At 49.2% G+C, this 22379-nt stretch overlaps 8 protein-coding genes across 8 annotated transcripts; 2 read left to right on the forward strand and 6 right to left on the reverse strand.

The window, feature by feature from the left end:
* Positions 1-1425: 1425 nt before the first annotated feature.
* On the reverse strand, positions 1426-2565 carry CI109_105676 (uncharacterized protein; the record flags this gene model as incomplete). Its single annotated transcript, XM_032004181.1, has 5 exons — positions 1426-1829; positions 1886-2015; positions 2097-2178; positions 2267-2404; positions 2504-2565. The coding sequence occupies 5 exons, from the start codon at positions 2563-2565 to the stop codon at positions 1426-1428; spliced, it is 816 nt and encodes a 271-aa protein (XP_031861412.1).
* Positions 2566-3233: 668 nt separating this feature from the next.
* On the forward strand, positions 3234-6794 carry CI109_105677 (uncharacterized protein; the record flags this gene model as incomplete). Its single annotated transcript, XM_032004182.1, has 5 exons — positions 3234-3833; positions 3905-4009; positions 4075-4699; positions 4772-5104; positions 5158-6794. 5 exons carry the CDS (start codon positions 3234-3236, stop codon positions 6792-6794), a joined length of 3300 nt encoding a protein of 1099 aa, XP_031861413.1.
* Positions 6795-6999: 205 nt separating this feature from the next.
* CI109_105678 (uncharacterized protein) lies at positions 7000-9114 on the reverse strand (the record flags this gene model as incomplete). The annotated part of the gene is made up of 8 exons (XM_032004183.1): positions 7000-7128; positions 7258-7436; positions 7560-7642; positions 7715-8015; positions 8146-8596; positions 8677-8786; positions 8881-8944; positions 9019-9114. 8 exons carry the CDS (start codon positions 9112-9114, stop codon positions 7000-7002), a joined length of 1413 nt encoding a protein of 470 aa, XP_031861414.1.
* A 1383-nt stretch (positions 9115-10497) lies between these two features.
* CI109_105679 (uncharacterized protein) lies at positions 10498-12320 on the reverse strand (the record flags this gene model as incomplete). Its single annotated transcript, XM_032004184.1, has 8 exons — positions 10498-10713; positions 10789-10981; positions 11053-11141; positions 11202-11327; positions 11388-11501; positions 11570-11818; positions 11932-12019; positions 12094-12320. The coding sequence occupies 8 exons, from the start codon at positions 12318-12320 to the stop codon at positions 10498-10500; spliced, it is 1302 nt and encodes a 433-aa protein (XP_031861415.1).
* A 586-nt stretch (positions 12321-12906) lies between these two features.
* CI109_105680 (uncharacterized protein) lies at positions 12907-13694 on the forward strand (the record flags this gene model as incomplete). Its single annotated transcript, XM_032004185.1, has 3 exons — positions 12907-13039; positions 13210-13402; positions 13556-13694. The coding sequence occupies 3 exons, from the start codon at positions 12907-12909 to the stop codon at positions 13692-13694; spliced, it is 465 nt and encodes a 154-aa protein (XP_031861416.1).
* A 481-nt stretch (positions 13695-14175) lies between these two features.
* Positions 14176-16109, reverse strand: CI109_105681 (uncharacterized protein; the record flags this gene model as incomplete). The annotated part of the gene is made up of 7 exons (XM_032004186.1): positions 14176-14775; positions 14839-14959; positions 15024-15246; positions 15305-15495; positions 15561-15611; positions 15674-15724; positions 15790-16109. 7 exons carry the CDS (start codon positions 16107-16109, stop codon positions 14176-14178), a joined length of 1557 nt encoding a protein of 518 aa, XP_031861417.1.
* Positions 16110-17515: 1406 nt separating this feature from the next.
* CI109_105682 (uncharacterized protein) lies at positions 17516-19334 on the reverse strand (the record flags this gene model as incomplete). The annotated part of the gene is made up of 4 exons (XM_032004187.1): positions 17516-18142; positions 18219-18621; positions 18682-18820; positions 18905-19334. 4 exons carry the CDS (start codon positions 19332-19334, stop codon positions 17516-17518), a joined length of 1599 nt encoding a protein of 532 aa, XP_031861418.1.
* A 545-nt stretch (positions 19335-19879) lies between these two features.
* On the reverse strand, positions 19880-21576 carry CI109_105683 (CDK-activating kinase assembly factor MAT1; the record flags this gene model as incomplete). The annotated part of the gene is made up of 6 exons (XM_032004188.1): positions 19880-20266; positions 20338-20582; positions 20640-20713; positions 20819-20971; positions 21160-21248; positions 21370-21576. The coding sequence occupies 6 exons, from the start codon at positions 21574-21576 to the stop codon at positions 19880-19882; spliced, it is 1155 nt and encodes a 384-aa protein (XP_031861419.1).
* Positions 21577-22379: the final 803 nt, after the last annotated feature.

Raw genomic sequence — 22379 nt, forward strand, 5'->3', positions numbered from 1 at the left:
TGGTAAAGCGATGTGTGGGTCGTGTGTGTGAGAGTGTCCTGAGCGAGCACTAGTCCAGGGTATGAGATTGTGGGGTAGACTTTTGCAGGAATAGGCATGAAAAGAATCTATCGGATCGACGATCAAGATGAATGAATGGGAGGCGAATGATGGACTATCTATGCCTTCGATGATGTATGTATGTATGTATCTATGATGATGATGACCACCGATACACGTACAATAGTTTAAAAGGTAGAAATAAATTTAGAGTAGTCGTTGTAACTCGAGGTATATTACGCAGCCCCCGTTTACGTTGCTGTCGAAAAGACGCTGCGGTGACGTGTGACGCCTACTTTAAGTTGCTATACCTCCGCAACGAACCTACCGAGTACCAAATTGCTGGTACAGCAAATGCAGATGGTTGATCTCGTTCCCACCATGTACTGAGAGGTGAACCACCGCCATACACTGCGTGACAATGTACACGGTCTGTGGGTGGGAATGCCAAGAAGCAAGTTCCTTTGTAGGGAGGATCCGCGTCATTGACAATCCAGACCGACAACCCGTTGTTCAGCTTATCTGGAATTTTCATCCTCGGTTTCCTGTCGAATGTTGCTAACGGCATGGCTCCGTACAAAACCGCGTTGCCACCCAGGTACCATAGATACACAGGTATATAGGAATGTATGGATATAGACACTGCATCGATATCACCTGCTGACTGTTCTGCGAACATGATGCATACAGGCATGCAGTGCTTGTCTTGGGTGCATCACCCAAAAGCGACTTTTACTTCACTCATACTGTACCACCGCTATCAGGCACCGAACAGCTGTGGACCTGTTCGGTGTAATACCCTGACGACAGGGTAAGGGTGTCTTCTTCCTCTTGCATAGCCCCGGACAGCGAAGAAGAAAAATACATCGTTCTGATCGGCGATCGCCCCGGCATGCAAACCACAAAATGGTCGCAACGTTGCTGCTCTGCCGTATATACCTCGCATTCATCTTGTGACTAGTTGTGTTCGCTGTTACGATAACTTCCATTCGGTATCGGTTCTTCATCCACTCAAAGACCGCTGTCGACCATTGACCGACGAGTGATGCGCATCGAAGCGCAGTGCCGAGCGTACGTTTATAGCTCAGCCCAAAATGCGATCGGGCCGATGACTGCTTGTTTTGGGCTGTACGAGAGTCATACAGGTACCCTTCCTGCGCACGAAGGGCATTACTCCCAAGTGACCGATCTAGAACGCAGCCTGTTGAGATCATGCATGTCAGGGGTTTCCCCGTTGAATTGAGGGTGGTTTGACAATACGAGACATCAGCCAGATACCGCAATCGACCTGTCGGACTTCCTATGTTCATGTGATGAGTCATTACGTAAAATCATTTGCATGATGATGATGTGGTGGTGGTGGTGTATGTACAACAAAACTACTTTCTAATCCCTCTTCAATGGGCTGGTTACGAGGAAAGTCCTCTCACCACCACCTTCTCCCAACGCGCCCAGCTCCTCAACGTGCATGCCCTCTGAAAGGATACCCGGTCCGATCAGATCATCCGTTGTTCTTCCCTTGTTCATCACGACGTAAATCTCCATCCCATCTCCAACTTCGATATGTCTTTCGGTTGCTGATGTGAAAGAGTCGACGACGAGAGAAAGGATAGTGGAGAGAGGGAGGTTACCGGCGACAAAGGGAGCGGCTCCAGGTTCAGGTTGTTGGTTCTTGAAGTACACTTGGTTGTCGAGGAAAGGTTGGATGAGGGATTGAGCAGCACCTGCGGCTCGACAAGCTTCTCGCTCGTAACTTCCAACAGGGTCAAAGGAGTAAACAGCGCCGGAGCCTGATAACGCATGAGATCAGCCAACATGATTCGTCTCCCGCACTTCCACCACTTACCATCCTCCTCGATACCGCCGAGAATGTTGTAAACGTAGTAGGGGAAGAATCGTTTGCCATATAGTAACGTTTGAATCATTCGAGCAATGGATTTGAGACCCATAGGTTTGTGATGAGCATGTTCGTACCACTATACGTCCAATTGTCAGTACTCCCGTACACCTTCCCCTGTTCCCGGGATATCTCCCTTCGTCGGCAAGTCGAGACCCACCTCTAATCGTTGCTTGACTCGCTTCACAAAGTTGTTACCATCGGCGCTGAATCCATTGGTAGCAAGGACGACCTTATCGGTTCTATTTGTCGATAGAACCAAGACTGTCAGCGACTGCATTCCCTCCTGCAGAAACCAGATGATAATCGTCAAGGAGGAGGTGAACCTACAATTGCCAGACCTTTCGCGCATATCGAGTTTGGATATTGTATCCTTCGGATTGTCTCGTATCTCCTGCGATCACACTGAAATCTTTACCGGCAATAGCGAGGATAGAACCACCATTGTCAGAATAAGGGTTGAATCGGCTATGCGCACACAATAATAACATCAGTATGGACATCACAGGTGGAGGAAAGCGAGAACATGGATTGGTCTCCATAGTGAGTGGTAAGCGGCAAACTCACTGCTCGATAGGAGCTGTTGTAGGGTCGGAGTATGATGTCGGGGGTTGAGCGTAGAGAGCCATGATTGCTGCGTTTCTTAGTGATCTAGAGTGAGTGCTGGACAACCCAAGATGCACACAATTATAGCATTGTCGAAGTGGACGTTGCAGTGGTCGTTCAACGCGTCACCCTCTAAGACTCTGTCGCATGGCCGGAATTAAATGACATTCAACCATTCAATTTCCGAGTGTGGCACTTCACGGTCATTCCCCTGATGTGTTTCATGTTACTTCTGCCTGCTGTTTGATCTTTGTCGATTTTGTCTATTGTTCTCTGTAACACGCAACAATAAGTAGTCATCCTCTTCTCACTTCATGCAATGCTCACTGTGTGGTACAGTACTTGTCAAGAAGAGACAATGCCGATCCAAGTCGAAACGTTCAGGAACAAGGGGATGATACACATTTCTAACATCGCTGGCGAGAAACCTCATTGTTTCCCTTCGAGATGACTCTGGCTCGAAGCAGGAAGGGTTACACTGTGCCGTGCGAGTAAAGTAGCTGACTGTATAGGTTGTGGATATGAGGAGAGGGGAGAACATTACTTTTGCCACTGATATTCTCATTTCTATCTTGTATCCTTATCGATCTAATCATTCCTGACATCTTCTTAAGCTCACTGCCTGGTCACCTAATTGTCATACATCACTCTTAGACGTAGTCAATCAACAAGAACTTATCGATCCGCCAACATGGCTCCCAACGACCCGGACTTGCTCCGGCCTCCTCAACGTTTCGTCAACCCGGACGACATCATCCCGTTGACACCTCCTCCCACCCGACCTCCCTTCTCTCACTACCAATCGTCCACCACCCTCCCGGCGACACCTCACACGCCTTACTCCCCCATAGCGCCGTCCAACCAACGTGACCCTTCACCCACTCCCCTACGACCCTATCTCTCGCTCTCACCACGTATACTCCTCACATTCTTCTCCTCAGCTCTCCTTCCTATGATCCTCACTATTGCGCACTTGATTCAGAATCGTTCCTCGACAGCTACACTCGCTGCGTCCCTCAAGTCATCTGTCCTTTCCGCTTGTGCCGGTATCGCAAAAGGTGCAGCATCCATACAATCGATGCCGCGATATTTAGCAATGCAGACCAATGAAGAAGCCGTCAGGATCACGCAGGCTAGTATATTGGCTACTGGGACTATGTTGATTGATGCGATTACGATCACCGAAGTGGTCGTCAACTTCATTGTGGATACGTATCGGAGTATGTTACTGTGCACGATTGAACTGGCGGTCAGGGGAACGTTGGAAATTTTGATCGATGCGGTTCAAACGGTAAGTCGTCCCCGGTGTACACTGTCCAGCACAAGCTGAGCGGTAAAAGCTGACCCGTCCTCACGACGCAGATCTCCGATGCTATCACCAGCTCTTTGAACTCTATCCGTACTGATATCCAAAACGACATTGCCGGTGCGAACAATATCATCCAAACGGCTGTAAGCGGTATCAACGTAAGTTCTCGCCAAATCTTGCAGCATCATTTCGGGCGTTGAGCTAACATTGTTGCTATTGCCAGAGCGTTACTAATCTGGTGCACGTTAATCTCACAATACCCCAATTCTCTATACCTTCGCTTGACTTTTTGGCCAATGTAACAATTCCAACTACATTCGAGGACGGCTTGATCTCACTCAACTCGACTCTTCCTACCCTCGCTGAATTGAAACAGAAGATGGACATTATCATCGACACACCGTTTGAACTTCTTATCAAGGAAATCAATTCGACTCGTCTGGAGATGGCAGCAAGTTTCAACTCTTCCCTCCTCCCCGTTCCATCGCTCTCTTCCCTAGCAGCGAGCGATGCCAATGATCTCAACAATGATCTATGTACAGGTCTCGACACTTCGTTGATCGACGATACGGCTAAAGCCCTGCATAAGTTGTCTTCTGTGGCGATCGGACTGATGTTCCTGTTGCTATTCTTGGTCTGGGCAGCATTGGCCATTTGGGAATGGAGAAAGTGGCGGACTTTGAGAAATACCGTCGAGACGGTGGAAGAGGAATGGAGGAGAGAGGGTCAGGCTGACGCATGGAGGATGGTGGCAATTGTGGAGCATCCGGTGCTTGAGAAGTATTCCAGTGGGGTCATCGCGAGGGTGGCACCAAAGCCGAGGACAAGGACCAACATCAGGTGGTTCTGTGAGTGGACTCTGTGACACCTACGTTACGGTGTGAGAAGATATCACGCTGACTCTATCGGGGCGGTTCCAGTATCATACCTCTCCCATCCCACTTGTCTCGCTTTGCTGTTTATATCACTGCTTGGTTTCTTGTCCATCCAGTTCCAGCTAGTCGCACTCGACGCTATTAAATCACACGCGCAACAAAATGCCAATTCGACGGTCACAGCCTCTGCAGACAATCTCGCCACAAAGCTAAACTCAGCGGCCATAGGATCCAGTCAAGAGTATGCGGATCAGTACAATGCCGTCATTGCGAGCTATCAGAAAAGGATTGATGAGGAGCTCTTTGGAAGTTGGGTCAACACGACTGCTGTGACTTTGAACTCTACTCTAGTGCAATTCTATGACGAGGTCGAGAGTGGTCAGTCAACTCGATCTTGTCAAAAGTTTCATGCTAATTGATCTTGATGGCAGCCTTGAATACCACTTTCGGTAACACCGTTCTCTATGGTCCCATCAACACCTTTGTATATTGTATCCTCGGCAGCAAGATTACGAATCTCGAAAAGGGTCTCACCTGGATCAGCCAACACGCACATATCGACTTGCCAACCCTACCGGCCGACGTCTTACTGTTATCAAACAGCTCAATGAACGAGATCGCTACACCGATCGCTGCTGCCGCTGTAGGCTCCGGTTCCGATTCGGACGATAGTGATGGGATTGTCGGGACTTTGATCGACCATTTCGAAAGTGCCCTGGTCGTCGAGCGTAACTTCTACGCCATTCTCCTGGGAGTATGGCTGGGCTTGTGCCTCATTGGTCTGGTTGTCGTCATTTGGCATTCGGGTGGGAAAGATCGATACGTCGCTTGGAGAGGTGGTCGGGCTGGCCAAGGCGGAGACGAAGCGGTCGCCCCATCCAATGTAAACAGGTGGAAGCCATGGATCAAAGACACTCATCCGATCTACGATAACTATGCCGAAAAGCAATTCCGAGGTATAGACGTTCCCCAGATCATCGAACCGAACACGGCAGCGACACCGGAGCCCAACCAACGAGATAGTCGACAAGCGAGGAGTTTCTTCGATCTCAAAGATGATGGAACCGGTTCGATTCGAACTCGACCTTTCATCCCTCGGAATGGTACTTTCGGCTCAACCCTCTCGTCTCTCGCAGCACCAGGTCAGGCATTCCTCAAACTCGCCGGTAGGAAGGAAACCGACATTGCTAGCGAGACCTTCGTGGAGACTGGTCAGACCTCTGAAAAATACACTAATGACATCAATGTTGGAGCTCGGCCGCCAACTGAGATGTCAACACGAGCGGGGACTCCTTCCCTCTTCTGGGTAAACAAGTTTTACGGAGCGGTAGATGGAGTCAAGTCGCTTTTCCCCACAAGGGGTCAAAGACACGGTGCCGCCTTGGGACGAAATACGAGTCAGCGTACTGAGAAAAGTTTCGGAGCAAGCCAAGTCCCAACGGCTCTGACGCCGGGCAATGATTGGCCAAGAACGAACGAGGCTGGAGCTGGCAAGCAACCGGAACCGAAACCAGAATGGACGATGGTGGATCCGCAAAGTATTGGTCGAGCGTTAGATGGGACAGGAGATTCGGGACGATATCCAACTTTCCCAACCGAAGGGCAGAATGCGACTTACGAACCTCATTCCGTCTATCCTCGTCCGATGTCTCGCGCACCAACATTAGCTGAAGGAGCGACGATCCAACTACGTGGCGGAGACGCCGCAAATCCGTTCGAAGATCATCCTCCACCTTTACCACAGAAGGAGGAGAACCCTTACGTCGTCGTCGCTGCTGCAAGTCAGCAAAGACGAGATGACATAACTTCAACAAATTATATCCAAGATCGATATGGTTCCGATATCGACCATGACGAAGTGGAAGAGGACGATGACGATGAAGAAGAAAGACTGAATAGTTATGCTTCGCCTACTTCGTCTTCGATGTCGTATTTCGCAGCAGAACCACAGGTGGAGAGCGCTAATAGGGTGAAAGTGGGAGGTGGACAAGGTACCACTGCGCTGAGTTCGATCTTGAGTGATTTGCAAATGAGGAGGGAGAGGGAGGATAATCCTTTCAGGGGATAACCAGTGTCTCCTTCAGGATGATGTGGTATAGTATATAAGTATAGTTTCATCATTGTATTGTACAAATATGCAGAATATGAGCCAGTCTTTGAGTTTGCCGACTCAGGCTTCCTACTTTGACCATCACGCTGTAGGTACAGTATTGCTACATGAGTTTCACAGACCGCCAGAAGATGCCTGCTGTACCGCACGTGCACTGTCACGCCTAAGCATGCTCCCTGTACTCTTCTTCGCCCTTCTCCCCGTCCGCCTGGAGGGCGGAACCGTGCGCTCGGGCTTCGGGGTCTGTCTTCGTTGCGAGGTGATCTTGGTTCTCCTCGACGTTGAGTGTAGTCTATGCAAATTCATCGTGTGAGCGGTGAACCAATTGGCCGCATGTACGAAGCCACAACAAGCGATTTATGACTTGTACCAAGCCGATAGACGATCGAGACAGTGACATTCGTCGTCTTTTCCCACTCACATGCTTAGCCCAGATCGACAAGCCTCCAGCATATTTCCTCGAATTCGTGATCCACATGAAAAGACCATAAAGCATTAGAGGGATGAACCCCGTCAATGGGATGAAATAACTTCGCAGGGTTGAGACGTTGTCTGATACAGCGCCTTGGATTGATGGATAGGCTGCACCGCCACTAACGCCTGGAAGGAGATGAAAGACGAGTTACTATTCAGATGCTCTGCTCATCGAGGAGAGGGAGAAAGGGGCAGGAAATAATGGCATAGGAGCGAGGGCCGCTCTAAGACTGATTGTGTGGTACTTACCTAGGGCGATCAGACCTGATCCAATCTTCTGGTACGATCCGAGATCTGCCGTGGCGATGGAGAAGATGACGGGGTAGCAAATACTATACAAGTGAACAGCCATCAGCTTAGTCCTAGAAAAGGCGGATGTCTCTTCTCGTTCGCGTGCCGCTCACCTTTCAAAGAAAAAGATCAGGAACAAACACGCAATTCCTCCTTTCCCAGTGACAGTCGCCGTCAGGATACTAAACAAACACAACCCTATCCCATTCACGAACAATGCGAAAGCGGGATCTACCCAGTGGAGATAGACGACACCGATAAATCGACCGAGGGTGAAGACGGCTTGACAGCCTGAAAACATGTTGGATGCCGTCGCGGAGGAATAGGCGGGTGAGATACCGGGTTGTTCGGTGATGTAGAAGATGGCGAATGAGGCAACGGCTACTTGAGCTCCGACGTAGAAGAATTCGGCGACTAAAACGGGTGTTAGTGATGTCCAGCTTCTTCTTCTACTGAGAGGACCACGATGAGGAATAATGATGATATTAGGAGTAGACAGGTCTGTTTCCCGGAGATACAGTAGTGACGCCCACTGCACACTCACCTGCACCAAAGATACAGTGGTACTGCTTCAAGAAGCCCTGTTTCGAAATACTCTCCTCCTGTTCCACTGTGACAGCCTGCGCTACCTCTGGCAACTTTGCAAACGCGACCAATATATTAATCAAGAGCGCAAACACCGACAGAGCCAAATACACATATTGTACAGTATCGAGACTGTACTGATTCGCACCGTTGAAAAAAGTGTGCGAAGCGATGATGGGTCCTATCACCGTAGCGATCCCGTTGAAACTCTGTGCCAAGGTAAGACGCATTGCCGCGTAGCGAGGAGGACCGAGGACGACGATATATGATCCTGCGGCAACTTCGAGTGTGGCCAATCCAGAGGCGGCGACGAAAGTGAAGGCGATGAACATCCCGTAGTGACGGTATTTGGCAGAAGGCCAAAAGAGGACAGCGCCAATGGAGAAGAGGGCGAGACCGATGTGGATACCCTAGTGACGCCACATACCGTGTCAGTCACTTCGACGCTCTGCCTTCATGCTTTCAGGTATCTATACATTTGCACACTCACCTTCTTGTACCCATACCTTCGCATGAACATGCCCATAGGTGGCGCCACAACGAGGTAGGAAACAAAGTACGCAAATTGCAAGAGTGTCGATTGAGTCTTAGTGAGACCGACTGTGCGTCAAAGCGGAGAATAGTGATTAGCACATGTCGTGACACTTAGCAGAGGGAAGTCATTCGCTATCTTGGGACAAATGAGCCCACTTACAGATGGTTAAGAAATGTTTGTTTAGTACATCGAGTAGACCGTACGACAAACCCCACAGGAAGAACTGATGAAATAATGGTCAGGTACCTTCATTATGACGATTTGAGCGGGCGCTCTGCTCGCTGCCACTTCACTCACCAGCGAGGTGATGAGAGAGAAGGAAAAGTACAGCTGACCCCTAGGGATCTGTGTATAGTCAACCGATACGATGTTGGGTGTTGGTGCCGATACCATATTGGCGGGTGTCGATGCTTGCTTCGTAGTGTTCTCGAGATCACTCGAAAGGGTGAGTACTAGCGAAGAGGGAGGGGCCCAGTGTCAGCCGCGCGGAACAGTCGAATGATCTTCTTATACTGCCAACATCAATACATATATTGCAGGCTCCGCTTGAGACAGCCAATCCAGACAAGCCCGGGGCATTCCTTACGGCAAATCATTATACCTTAGTATGCACTTGGAACAGGAGGATATCCTCCATCAAAACAGACGCTAGACGGGAAGTACGATACCACACCCCACTTCACACATGCCCCATCCCGGGGATTTCGAGCGGGGGCGGCATGTGAAAGGTGCCCCTTGGGGCCAAGAGAAATGATTTAAGCTCGTCGCCCGTGTCCGTGCGAGACGGACAACGACCAATAACGCTGCGGACGAGAGGAAATGAGACGACGGAGGGGGCACGGCCGAAGTTGAGCTAGTAGGCACATCACACAAATGTGGCTTTGTGCTAAATTTGAACCACGGTAACTACCCCTGTACCTTCGGTTAACATTGCTTACCGGCACCTTCTCCTTCTCCTTCTCGGGAACATGAAAGTCGGCAAGCGTGTTCTCTAGGTATTCATCATGCTTATACTGTATGACGTGTATGTCTTCGACCAAGTGCGGTAAGGGTTCGGCATTTCCGACGGTGCCAGTGTCCATGATTAGCATGGTTTGGCACCAGCGCATCGGTTCCCCTCGGATAAACAGATAGCGGAAACATACTACTGCGATCTCGGCTAGTTGTTGACCATCAGAACAACCTCGTTGCACAGATATCGATTCGAACTTATCGGGATACGGTCCGGAGGACGGTGCATAATCGTTCCGTGACTGACGCATATCATCTATGACTGTACTCGTACTGTATTTGCACTCTGTGTACAGACTGCGTCTGTCTGACCCCGAATATACTCCTGATCGAACCCCACTCATACGATGGAATGGGATAAGGAGACATCAGGGCAAAAAGTATTCCTCTCAAAGGTGAAAGTCTCTACTCACGTGCTCATGCGACTGTTGCAGACTGGCAACAGTCCACGACGTGGAGAACTGGTTTGCTGTAGTCGTAGCCTTCGGATATCATAGACCCGCAGACTCGCTGGAGCTGCCTTACGATTAGGCCAACGTGACCGCACAAGGCGATTACGAGGAGGGAAGCAAGACAAAGACAAGTGAAAATCTGTAGGAATGACAGTTTACGTCGAAGATGGAATCACGGTGACACAGGAGTCCAATCATCACGAAAAGAAAAACTCGATGTGCACTCTGTCATAATCCCTTCCAGAGTGAATGACGATCACATCATTGTCATCTTCACATGCCCCAAATCTATTCTCTAAATCAGCAATTGACCTCACAGCTTCGCCACCTCCTGTGCACTGGCAATCACCGCCTCCACAAACCCTTCCACATCTTCCCTTGAGATCGCAAAGCTGAGACTGATCAATCCTCTCTGAGCGATCCAGTATCCTTTTTCTAACAGTTTGTAGAAGAGTAGTGTTAATCCTGCTGAAGCGAGTTTGGAAGGAAGGGTGCAATGTATTTGGTTGAGTGAACCCAGGCCTGTCATCTATGATAATGAGCAATTGGGTCAGTCTGTGTACATCTCTCCGTGGCGAGCAGAGTCGGCTATTGCTGTACCCACTTTGAACGGTAATGATTTCGAATTGAACGCCTCGTTCACGCTGTCCCTCAGCCAGTCTCCCAGAGCGTTCAGCTCTGCTAAAGCTTCTTCCGTCAAGATCTTCTCAGCTGCGACTGCCCCTGCAGCCATCGTCAGAGGAGAATTGTTGAATGTCCCACCATGAGAAACGGCATGCGGGGATCGCGCGTCGAACCTTCGGATCGGAAACAAGATCGAGATCAGTTTCCCCTGTTACTCGACCACGTCAACAGCCGTGCGACTCACATCTGCATTATGTCTCCTTTTCCGCCAAATGCTCCGAAGGCGAAACCTCCCCCAAAGAATTTGCCCAAGGTCGTCATATCCGGTATGATCTATGAATACAATATCAATCGACAATAGGTCAATTTGTCGGAGGGAGATATTCGACTCACGTCGAGTAACTTTTGTCGTCCACCTGTACTCAGCCGAGCAGTCTGCACCTCGTCAAAGATGAGGACGGCGTCAATCTCCGTAGCTATCCGTCGTAGATACCGTAGGAAGTCGACATCGCCTGGTATCTGTTACGGATGCAACCTATCAGCCATACTTCGTGAAACAGGCATGACTTGTCCACTCACACATCCCCCGGCACCTAACATCGGTTCGACGAGGATCGCACCTATTTCGGCGGCATGTTGCTTGATAAGGCGCTCCGTCTCGAGTATGTTGTTATATGGACAAACCAGATAATCCTATCAACGCGACTGGATTATCAGCTCTCCTCGAGAAAAGGGGGGATAGCCAAGGGAAGAAAACTTACAAAAGGCACTTTCATATCGTGTTCCCCACCATCGTTGGCTCCTCCCAACTCAAAATGTGACAACACACTTCCATGATACCCATCTTCGAAAACAACCACGTTCTTCCTCTTCGTATACCGCAACGAAGTGGTTATCGCGAGGATATTGGCCTCTGTACCAGAGTTGGCGAAGCGGACGAGATCTAGAGATGGGAATCGGGCACAGAGGAGAGAGGCAAGATGCGCTTCGGAGGTGGAGTGGGCGCCGAGCTGCGGAGACAAGTTCATATAAGGTCAGACGTTTGTCAACAATCGACATGAGATATGTGCATTGGAATGTCATACAGCATTCTAGATACTCCTGATGGACGGGGATGACTCACCTGCAGACCATTGTCCAGCGCTGTGACGATAGCTTCGCGTATCAGAGGATTGCTCTTTCCATAAATCCCACTCGTAAAGTCAGACACGCTAAGAGCACGCGATCGTAACTTCCATCAGCTCGAACTCACTCTATCTCGATCAAGAAAGGGGAGAAGACCTACAAATCCTTATAGACATGTCCATCCAAATCTGTCAACTCGCACCCCTCTCCCTTCTCAATGAACAGTGGGAAAGGATGTATGAAGATCGAAGAACGTGTTCCACCACCTGGAAGGTGGTCCGTCGCTCGTTCGTAAGCTTTGGCAGAGGAAGGATTGCGAGTTGCATAAGATGATTGAGCGGTGTCGAGAGCGGTAAGGAAAGCGGGGCGAGGTGGTTCGATCGTCATCTTGCGATGTTGCTATGTTCGGGTTGGATCTCGTCCTCACCTATATCGTGTCATGGAAGTGGACAGGTACAGGTACAAGAAATGGTTGAAGATAGAGTTGACCTGTGGTTGTTATCAGGTCAAAACAACTAACATTGAAGCAATAATATCCTATCGCTATTTAGGTGTCGGTGTTCAAACCGGATAGGAGAAAGCCGAGATCGTGATAGAATCGCTACTCGAACCCGTTTCGAACGATTCCTCGTTTATAGTGATTTGATAAGGACACCATGAACTCAAAAGTCGTAAAAGATATCATATCGTGCTTTGCAACCGGATCACCCTAAGTGCATGTCAAAGGAATGGGACGTTATCATTCCATTCGGTACTCAAATCAAGGATAACAGAATCGCGTATCAGATGACAAAGGCTACATAGTGTTTGAGCTGTGTCGTTCCCTTTGTCAACTTCATTACGTAACATGTTCATTGCATGATGATGACGATCATTGCCACGCACCGCAAGTCTTTGCCACCCAAACTGGTCACACATCACACATCCTCTCATCTATCCACCATTGCAATCGTCACAAAGCAAAACAACAAACATGTCGAACAAACCTTCTTACGCTGCTGTCGCTGCTCCTGGTCCCACTCCTGCGGCCGCGTCCGCTCCTGCTCCCGGTAAGAATGCAGGAGGACAGGCTTCACAATCTGGACCTAGCGATGCTCCACCTCCTTGTAAGTTTGGTCGCATGACCACATCATCCTTTCATCGTCTCATAATCCCCCTACTCTTGTTACTCCTCCCAATTTCGTTTAGTATGAACGTATGCACGGAGGTTTACAAATCACTACTATTTCGAATCAGAGACGCAGAAGCTGACATCCACGCCGTTGTTGATGAACAGACTCCGCCCCTTCTGCATCTCACCAGACATTCCCTCATCAGACGATCCTCCCACAACAAGCGAATCCTTCACTCGAGTCAGCGAATGAAGAAGGTATATGGATCCAGCCAACTGCTGCAGTAGCGAGATCAAGAGCGTTGAAGAGGTTTTGGTTGGCTTTCCTTTGGGCTTGGTTGATCTGGATCGCTATTGGGTGAGTGGTGTGGTCATCTATCTCGAGTGCAATCCTGGTGTGAGATGAAAGGAGAGGCAGGGCGAGCGTATCACCTTCGTCATGGATGTGCTTGGAGCATGATGAATAGTGGGTAGCTGAGAATGTCGCTGACCTTAGTCTTATCGTAAATAGCCTGATAATCGGCGGCGGCGTGTCGGATGTCGAAACAAACCCATCCGGTCGACATGGTCATTGGGACAAACACGGTGAATGGCATAATGACAACATCGCTATCGTCGACTACCTCTCAGCTTTCCAGAGAAGGGGATAGTTCGCTTGAACTTGGTAATGACCACCACAACCTATACCGTTTGTTATGTACACCCTTCTCTGTATCTGTTGTTTTTGTTTCTGATACGACCTATATATTCACGTATGTTTCGACGATGCAACAAATGTAATCACCATACTCGATCTGTCGTCTCCATGTCCATGCTTGTGGTCATCCTCATTCTTCACTCGCCAAACACATCGTCATGGTTGAGACGTACCTGCAGCGGTCTATCACCGTACAATTGCAGATCATAAATGCATTCAAATGTACCTCGATCATTCGTGACAGTACAGATTCAAGCCTATAAAATATGTATCATGTTCTATCTATCAAGTCTCCCTCACCTATCGCTATTGCTACAACAGAAAGATACCTTCCTATGAATTTACCAAGTCCGTGTATTCTGTTTAGCCCATATGTACAATCCGGGCCGATCCCTCCATGTCCAACTCGCGATGAAGCCATATTACCGTTGCTCCTATAACAAGCTGGCCATAATCGATCCAACAACGGCAATGCCGACTCCCCATGCTCCCACATCGGCACCCACCATTGCCGCACTGCTACTGCTTGATCCTGATCCTGACCCAGATCCAGATCCAGATCCAGTTGATCCTCCTGATCCAGTAGTCCCACCACCGGTAGTCGAATTACTGGATGATCCGGTAGTGACACTCGAAGCACCTGAAGCTAGTTGGGCGAAGCCAATTGCAGGAGGGTTGTATCGGAATGTCGAGTAGACGTTCTTCAAGAACGAAGCGCCGACGATCCACGAGATCAAAGATCGAGAGCTGAGATCCATCTCGAAGAACGCACCAGTACACATGGATGTGTCTCGAGTGAATGAGCCCAGGTTCATATCGGCGTTAGAGATGGCGTAAGAAAGACCGCCAAACTGAAGGGAGACGTTCACCGCGCTGTTGCAAGGGTATTGGTAGTACCCGTCAAATCCTGATGAGGCGGGGAGCGCCTGTGCACCGCTGATTTGGGAATAGATGGATTGAGCGACAGTGCTTGGTACACCGATAAGAGTAGTACCCGTGTCGATGGCAGCTTGGGGACCAACACCGCTGTTGCTCTGAGAACATCATCAGTCAGCACGGAGCACGCCACGGGGACTTGAATTCCAAAGTTTACTCACCACGGACACTGATCGCCCCTGCACGGTCATGCCTTGGACCGGTATTCTCCAGTAGTCGAGATCCGACTGATCAATCGAGATATAGTTGATGTTACCAGTGTACTTGCTCGTGTCAAGACCGCTAAACAATCAAAATCGCGTCAGTTACCAATCATGACTGACCGATAAATCCAGTTGATACTCACCCAAAGATGATCTCACCACCCTCAGATTCAACCGACGAAGCAGTCGGGTCGCCTCTATACCTCTGAAGGAAAACACCCATCTGGGCATCGGACCATGATCCTGCTGCAGCAAGCGCTTGCCAGAAGGGAGTAGCGTCCGATTGAGCAATGGTGTTCCAACCAAGACCCATCAAGCCGGATAAAGGAGCGCTGATCAATCGGGCAGTTGTTTGGGTGACGACGGCTGCAAAGAATCGAGTTAGTACTAATACCGCTTGAGTACGTGGATGTAAGTCGCTCACCAAAGTTCTGCCCTGTCACTGTGAAGCCGCCCATAGCTACTGTGTCCGAACCGACGTATCCATCCGCGTCACCAGATCCATAGGTGATATTGAAAGGTTGATTGGACGTTGTGAAACTGGTTGAGCTGGAAGGGTTGAAGGTTGAAGTAGATTGACAGGAAGAAGATGTGCATTCAGAACCGGCGACCCAACTGAAGTATCAACGGCGATCAGCAGACAGCTCGCATATTCGCAAAGGCAATGAAGTGGAACTTACAGATCGGAGGAACCAGTGTCCATGATGACGAGGAAGTTCTGCGGCGGTGTTCTGTAAAAGGCCATAGCGTCAGGGTTGTATTCCTTTTGGAACAGATAAAGGTCGCAGCTCACCCTATTGACACTTGACCAGAATATGAAGCGTCCAAGCCTGAATCTGTCAATCTGTCAAAGATCTATGGTCAGCAGGGAGGACGATACAAGAATTAGTCGCACTGATGACTACTCACTGGATCGTACCCGATGCTCTCTTGTCAAGCTGTCTCTTTCTCAGCTCTGCCTGCTCTTCCATTCGATCTCTCTTCAACAGCTCCTGTCCTCTCTCACCGAGATGGGCTTCGTACTTGTTTCTCAATGTCCGTGCTTGTGATTTGAGCCATGCCTGACGAACGTCGAGATCATCGCTATATTGTCGTTCGACGTGCGCGACAAGTGGTATTCTGAGAGGACTGTTCTCGTCTGATCGAGCTTGTTGTTGGGGAGAAGAAGGGAGTGCGAGTGTCGAGGTCGATGCGAGAAGGAGAAGGGGTAAGGTAGATTGGATGAACATGATGAGGGGATGGGGGTGGAAGAAGATAGATCAAGTTGATCGATGATAAGAATGTGTTGTAAAGCGAGGTATATATGCTCAAACAAAGCGATGCGATCCTTTCAAGTGAATATGTGGTTTCACTAACTAAAAGGTCCTTGGATGGTCAAATGTCAAGTTAATCGACTGCGACGCTGACGATGGGGTTTTGATCTAGGTGGCAAAGAAAGTGAAGCAAGGTAGAAAGCTATTATATATATATGGCTACAGTAATAATGATAGTATGAGTCGATGACAAAGTATGGTCAAGAATAACTCAAAGCTGTGAAGGGAGCACTAGAAAACAAAGCTCGGGGCCCTCGGATCAGGTGTGTTGCAAGTGTAAGATAAAGTGAAGTGAAGTGATGAAGACTACAGTGATTTGTGTAATGCTTGGCTTGTCTCGAAGAGGGGATCTGTAACCCAAAAAACACAGACGACGAGTATGCACTGCGCTGCGGGGCAGAAAGACAGAAGGGGGTTTTGTCAAAGTAAGTAAGTAAGCGTACGTCACTCACCATACACCGTACACCATACACTTACACTTCCTTGGCGAATCTCAGGGAAAACAATATAACGATATATACGCACAGCACTACGGCGCAGTTTACTTTACAGACTGACTTGCCACCTCCGTCTTTGCCGATGACGAGGGGGTTTTAAGTCTATGCCAAGTGAAAAGTCTATACCAACGTGCGAGATACTACTGTTGGTGATCACGTTGTTATGTCTCCAAGTTGCAATCGAGATACGCCGTAATAATACAGAGTGATCCGATGTATAGAGGTCGCGGGTAGCGAATGGGGTTTTTGGAACAAAGAAGCACGGATTACTATTCTGTTGCTAATTATGGACGACGAAAAACAGGAAAAGAGAGGGAAAGAGACTGCGGTTGAATGAATCGAATCCACCTCGGGCAGGGAAGTTACTGTATCTTACACCACTCAACTCTGAACATCGAAGCATACCTCGTCGTCACATTGGAGATTGGTGACAAGTGGCAAGTTGTGTCTCGGCAACCGTCAATATACGTCTCGGATCAAGACATCACATATGTACTCGTATGTACAGTATGATTCCAGAAAACAGTGATTCAGTCTTACGCAATACGCGGGAGGCGTCATGTATACTTGCTTTACCATACGTACACATAGTAGATCTTCTCGACGTCATGCTGCGACGCTTTGTACATGCGACGTCTGCCATCTTCGGACCGTGTCCGTCGTTGTATCATCACATGCGATGCCATCTATCGACTCTAGGATACACCAGATATGCTACAACAAATCGATACAGTGATGTCTATGCGACAGGAAGACGCTATACTACAGTGTTGTCTTCTAGCCTTTTCGCCGTTCTCGTTGCACGTCCTTCACTTGTCCTGCTCCTTACACCATATTTAACCCAATAGTCACGCTGCCACTTCTGACTGGTATTCTCGATCTCCTTCGCTCAGACACCGACACTTCACCTGCAGATCCAGCTTTCTCGTGTCTTCCGTTGACAGCTGGCGTACTATGACCGCTTTTGATTGGCGTTACTACCCCACTTATACTGGCCGACCAGTTGTCACTGCCCTCCGCGGCTTCCGGTTGTCGTACAGGCTCGATTTCCAGCGCTCGCTGTCCTTCCAGTATGAGCTCTTTTAGCCGGACTGCCATTGTATCCAACCGCAATGTCATATCATCATCTTCGTCTTCTTCGTCATCTTCATTTTCAAGATTAATGAAGGATGTCATTCCGGCTTCTGACTTCGCAGGCTTACGTGGAGATAACGTCGCTGTGTCGTTTGTGAGACTCGTAGTTGGGGTCCACGTCGCACCGCTGAACAGGTCGTCCTCAATAGCATGGACTGGTGACGATCGTGCAGATGAAGCAGATTGGTGCAGTCTGCCTTGCACCGTTCGAGTCCTCTTCGCCTTCTTCCGTCGTGAGGCTGGACTCGAACGAGCAGGTGATGGAAACGGATTCAATCTCAATGTACTGGCCTTGGACGAAGACGGCGTAACGACTTCCTATGATCCGTGAACATTGTCAGTTACCGATCCATTCCCGATGGACGATATAACAGACATATAAATAAAGACTCACCTCGTCCAGCTCTTCCCAATCATCTTTCAAATCTTTCTTCTTTCCCTCCGTCTCTTCGTAAGCAGGCGGAGGCAAGAGTTCGACTGAGAGTGAGGGCGCAGGCTCAGGCGCCAGCGGAGATACTTCAATCAGAGCGGTTTCTGTCGTTGCAATAAACGTCTGAGTTTCGACTTGAAGCTCTCGATCAGGATCAAGACCATTTTCTCGTGGCGAGAGTGGTAGGGCTTCCGAGGGGGAATGACTTGACATTACCAGATCTCTGCTCGTGTGCTCGCTATCGCCGTCCGTTTCGGTAAAGACTTCCGAAGGACTCTCTGCTTGATCATTTTGATCGTTTGCTGGTGGCGCCGTTTCCTCCCCTTGAGCTGGATCAGGTTTATTCGAGAGCAATCTGTATGCCGTTCTGTATAGATAACCAATTAGTCCACACGATCTATCAGATCTCGCACTTGAAACTACTCACAATCCTAGAGCAGCGCCATACACACCCGCCGTCACAGCTGAAGACAATACCGTGCCTCCCCAACCCTTCTTCGCTTCTTGCTTCTTCCCAGTGGTCGCGAGAGCACTCTCCGCTTCGGCTCGTTCGTGCGATACATATACTGTACAACCGAAGATTACAAGATCAGCACCCACTCTACTAGCGGTGTTATTCTCCAGATCAAGCGTTAAGAACGTCGACTCACGCTCACTCAATCCCCTTTCTGCGCCCTCTGCACCTCTTCCTCCCAACCCCATTCCACAATCTACCCTCCCCTCTCCCTTCTTCCTACTCTCCACAGAGCCTATCAGAGCCCTCTTTGTTGGGGTCGAAGGCTGCCAAGCCCTCTTCATGCTCTTTGTAGGGGACGAGGCTGTGAAAGGTGTGAGAGAAGGTGATGAGTGAGACGAGGTTAGCGCGGGTCGACGTGGAGGTGGGGTGGAGGAAGATGGGTCGGAAGCATCTGTCGTTTTCGAGGTTAAAGTCTGGGATCTTAAGGGAAAGGTCGAGATTGAAGGAGATGATTCGGACTGTCGAGATGATGATGATGATGATGATGCTGCTGATGGTGGTGCTTCGACTAGAAAGTCGTCTCTGTTATATCGAGATTGTGATACAGATTTAGTCGGCGACATGATGAGGAAGATCAGTCCGCCGACAGTGTTCGACGATTAGGTCAGAGATTCGGTTCGGATGTCAAATGCCGAGAGTAGTATTATGGAATGATATCGCTTCGGTCCCTCTCCGCTCACAAAGACTGGAAAGATGGGATCGTCACGCTTCCACCTAGCAATAAGTTGAGTGCTGCCCTTTTGCTCATTGCCATCAAAGAGATAATGATTGGAGGGTGTATATGTGCATGTATGAATTCTGATGGAAATGATTCAATTACGATCAATTGAGAATCAGGTCAATTCATCGCGAAACGCGTTCTTACGCGACTTGTCTCAAAGATGGGTGGCAAATATTCCTTTACCCTTGTGACTGTGAGCATTCAGAACGAAGGCTGGGTTGCTGAATTTCTGCCATTTCAGTACGAGCTCGCAGATGAGGTAACATGCAATGCTCCACCGAGTAGATGCTATGGTAGGATTTGTTCGCGATTCTCAACGTCCAACTTAGGCATTTTGTGATACAGTGGTGATAGTACAACATCATTCTCCTCTCTCAGCACTTGGACCTATTCCAACGGCTCAATGCCCAACCCTTCCACCGCAGATCTGATCTCCATCTCCCAAAACTCTTTCAGATCCCACCCTCCTCCTCTCACCTTGCCCTCCTTGTCCTCCTTCACAAAGATCACCCCACTGCGCCTATCCACGTATTCCTCATGTATGTCGTACCATCCTTTCCACGCTGCCTTATCCGGATCAGAATACGGGATAGGTACGAAAGGTCCTTTGTAGTTTGGAGATAATGGAGTATGGACCTCATCGTCTTCGTCATTACCTGTTGTCGAGGCGAGGAGAGCTGGAGGGACGAACTTGAACAGAGCTTCTTGTCGAAGTTGTTTAGCTTCTCTGGCCCGAAATTCGATCTCTCGTGCTCGTTTCGTCTCTCCACTGGCCTATAACGAGTTCATGCAGTCAGCAAGCGAGACTTTCAAACCAGATCTGGCTGAACAAGGTAAAGACTCACCAAGGCCTCTGTCACTTCCGCCCTCAGTCTGGCCTCCTCCTCCCTCTCCACCCGCTCAGCTTCCTCCACCATCCTCATCCTCTCCTCTCTCGCTCTCCGTTCCACATCATCTCTCTCCGCTTGAGACATCGCTTCTAGCGCCGTTTTCTCTTGATTGGCGACGATCAATGCTTTGTTCTGTTTCGCAAATTGGGCAATTCGCGCTTCAGTCTTTTCGAGATCGATATCGTTGAGCAGGTTGAACGCTGTGCGAAGAGTTAGCTAGGTAGTCCTTTTGTTTATGATGGTGCTTCGTAGCTCACTGAGATCTTCGACTTCTTCAAGATAGTCATCGTACTCCTTGTCACTCCCGAAATCTTCTCTACGTTTATTAAAGCTAAGTCAAGACAATCGTCAACAATCCAACCCCCCAGGGATCCTGCAAAGAGTACATTCCCCATTTCCCCGTGAAGCTCGAGTGAAGAACGTCATCGCCACTCACTTCTCTGCCATTCGCCGTCTCACAGCTACCTCCTTCTCAACTTTCAAGTCTTCAAATGTCTGATGAGCAAAATTCACTTTTCGTAAGATCTTGCCGCATTGCGGACACGGTTCCGGTCCGAGCGTGAACAGTCGGTCAATACATGATTCGCACCTGGTAAGAAAATATGAAGAGGTCAGCTACATGTGGTAGTGATGATACAGATAGCACTGTTGAAACACGAGTCGTCTGACTGAAAGTGAAGAGCGCGGAGCTGAACTGTCTTCACGAAGGTGTGCAGAGATGCGACAAACAGGAAGAATAGCACAATGTGGAATATCGAGCCAAGAAAGAACACTTACATCTTGTGATAGCATGGGGACACTAGCAGTCTCAAGTTCTTGTTGAACTGTCTATCGGTATGACAGATTGGACATACATCTTGTTCTGTCTAGAAGTCCGTTCAAGAAGAATGTGTCAGCACAATCTTGCCAGCTAGTTGTAGCACCAATCTCTATGGGTAGTACGGGCACTTTGCTTCACTAGGCTGCGAGACAGACCGCCCGACTCACTCTAAACTCTGTGACTCGTTTACTCGCATCCCTCACACCGGCTACATACAGATACCCATCCTCTGTCCCCTTCGCATTCGTTCCTACTCTCTGACCTTGTTTTCGAGCTGGCGCAGGAAGAGCAGGCTTGCGTATTGAATGAGAGGACGATGAAGAAGCTACACCACTTGTAGGAAGGGGTTTCCGGGGTGGTGGTAAGCGCGACATCGAGGATTCTGTACACTTGTAACGCTATATCGAAAAGAGTTTGGGAACGTGATAGAGGTGGAATTGGATTGTGATTAAGTGGAAGTTATGGAGGTGCGATGACAGCTAGAGGCGCGATACGTCGGCGGAGGGCGCCGCATTCGTGGCAGATGCAAGATCGTACAATAGTCCGTTCATTCACTTTTGTGAGATGGGTTACTGATACGAGTGCACGATACTGGTCCAAACTAGTGAGCGAACGGCAAGTGACGGCCAAGAACGTTTCCCTGACGATACGCAGAATTACCGAAGAGATGACAAGAGCACTCTGAACACTGGTCCGGGCATATTCCTTCACTACAAGACCGCCCTCATGTGAAGGTACGGTGACCACAATATGGGCTATATCTGGATAGCGGCTTGTCACCATGCTCGTGCTGTATATAGATCATGCTATCAGAATGGTGAGCCGGCATCCTAACGAAGTCCAACCAAGACCGTTTGGGAAGCCCGCAAAGGGATTGGGCCACCAATGATGGACAATAGTTACCTCGGATTGCAGAGAAGCGCATTGCACGGCATATCCTTGTCTTTCCGCTAACAATAAATGAAATGACAATAGCGAGAGGTCTCGCATGGGTCCCAATTCGGGTCCCCAGCGTGATCTGATCTCATCTGTGTAGACGCTGCGGATCTCGAATGTGAAAGAAACATGTTCAAATAGCCACTGGAATCGTCAGGTACGGATGATTTGAGTTCACGCAAACAAGTGGTTTCGATCGTCCGACGTGACATTCCGGTTGTTCACCCGATAAGCAACTAGT

The sequence above is a fragment of the Kwoniella shandongensis genome, chromosome 10 (genome assembly GCF_008629635.2).
Source record: "Kwoniella shandongensis chromosome 10, complete sequence".
Classification (NCBI taxonomy): Eukaryota; Fungi; Basidiomycota; class Tremellomycetes; order Tremellales; family Cryptococcaceae; genus Kwoniella; species Kwoniella shandongensis.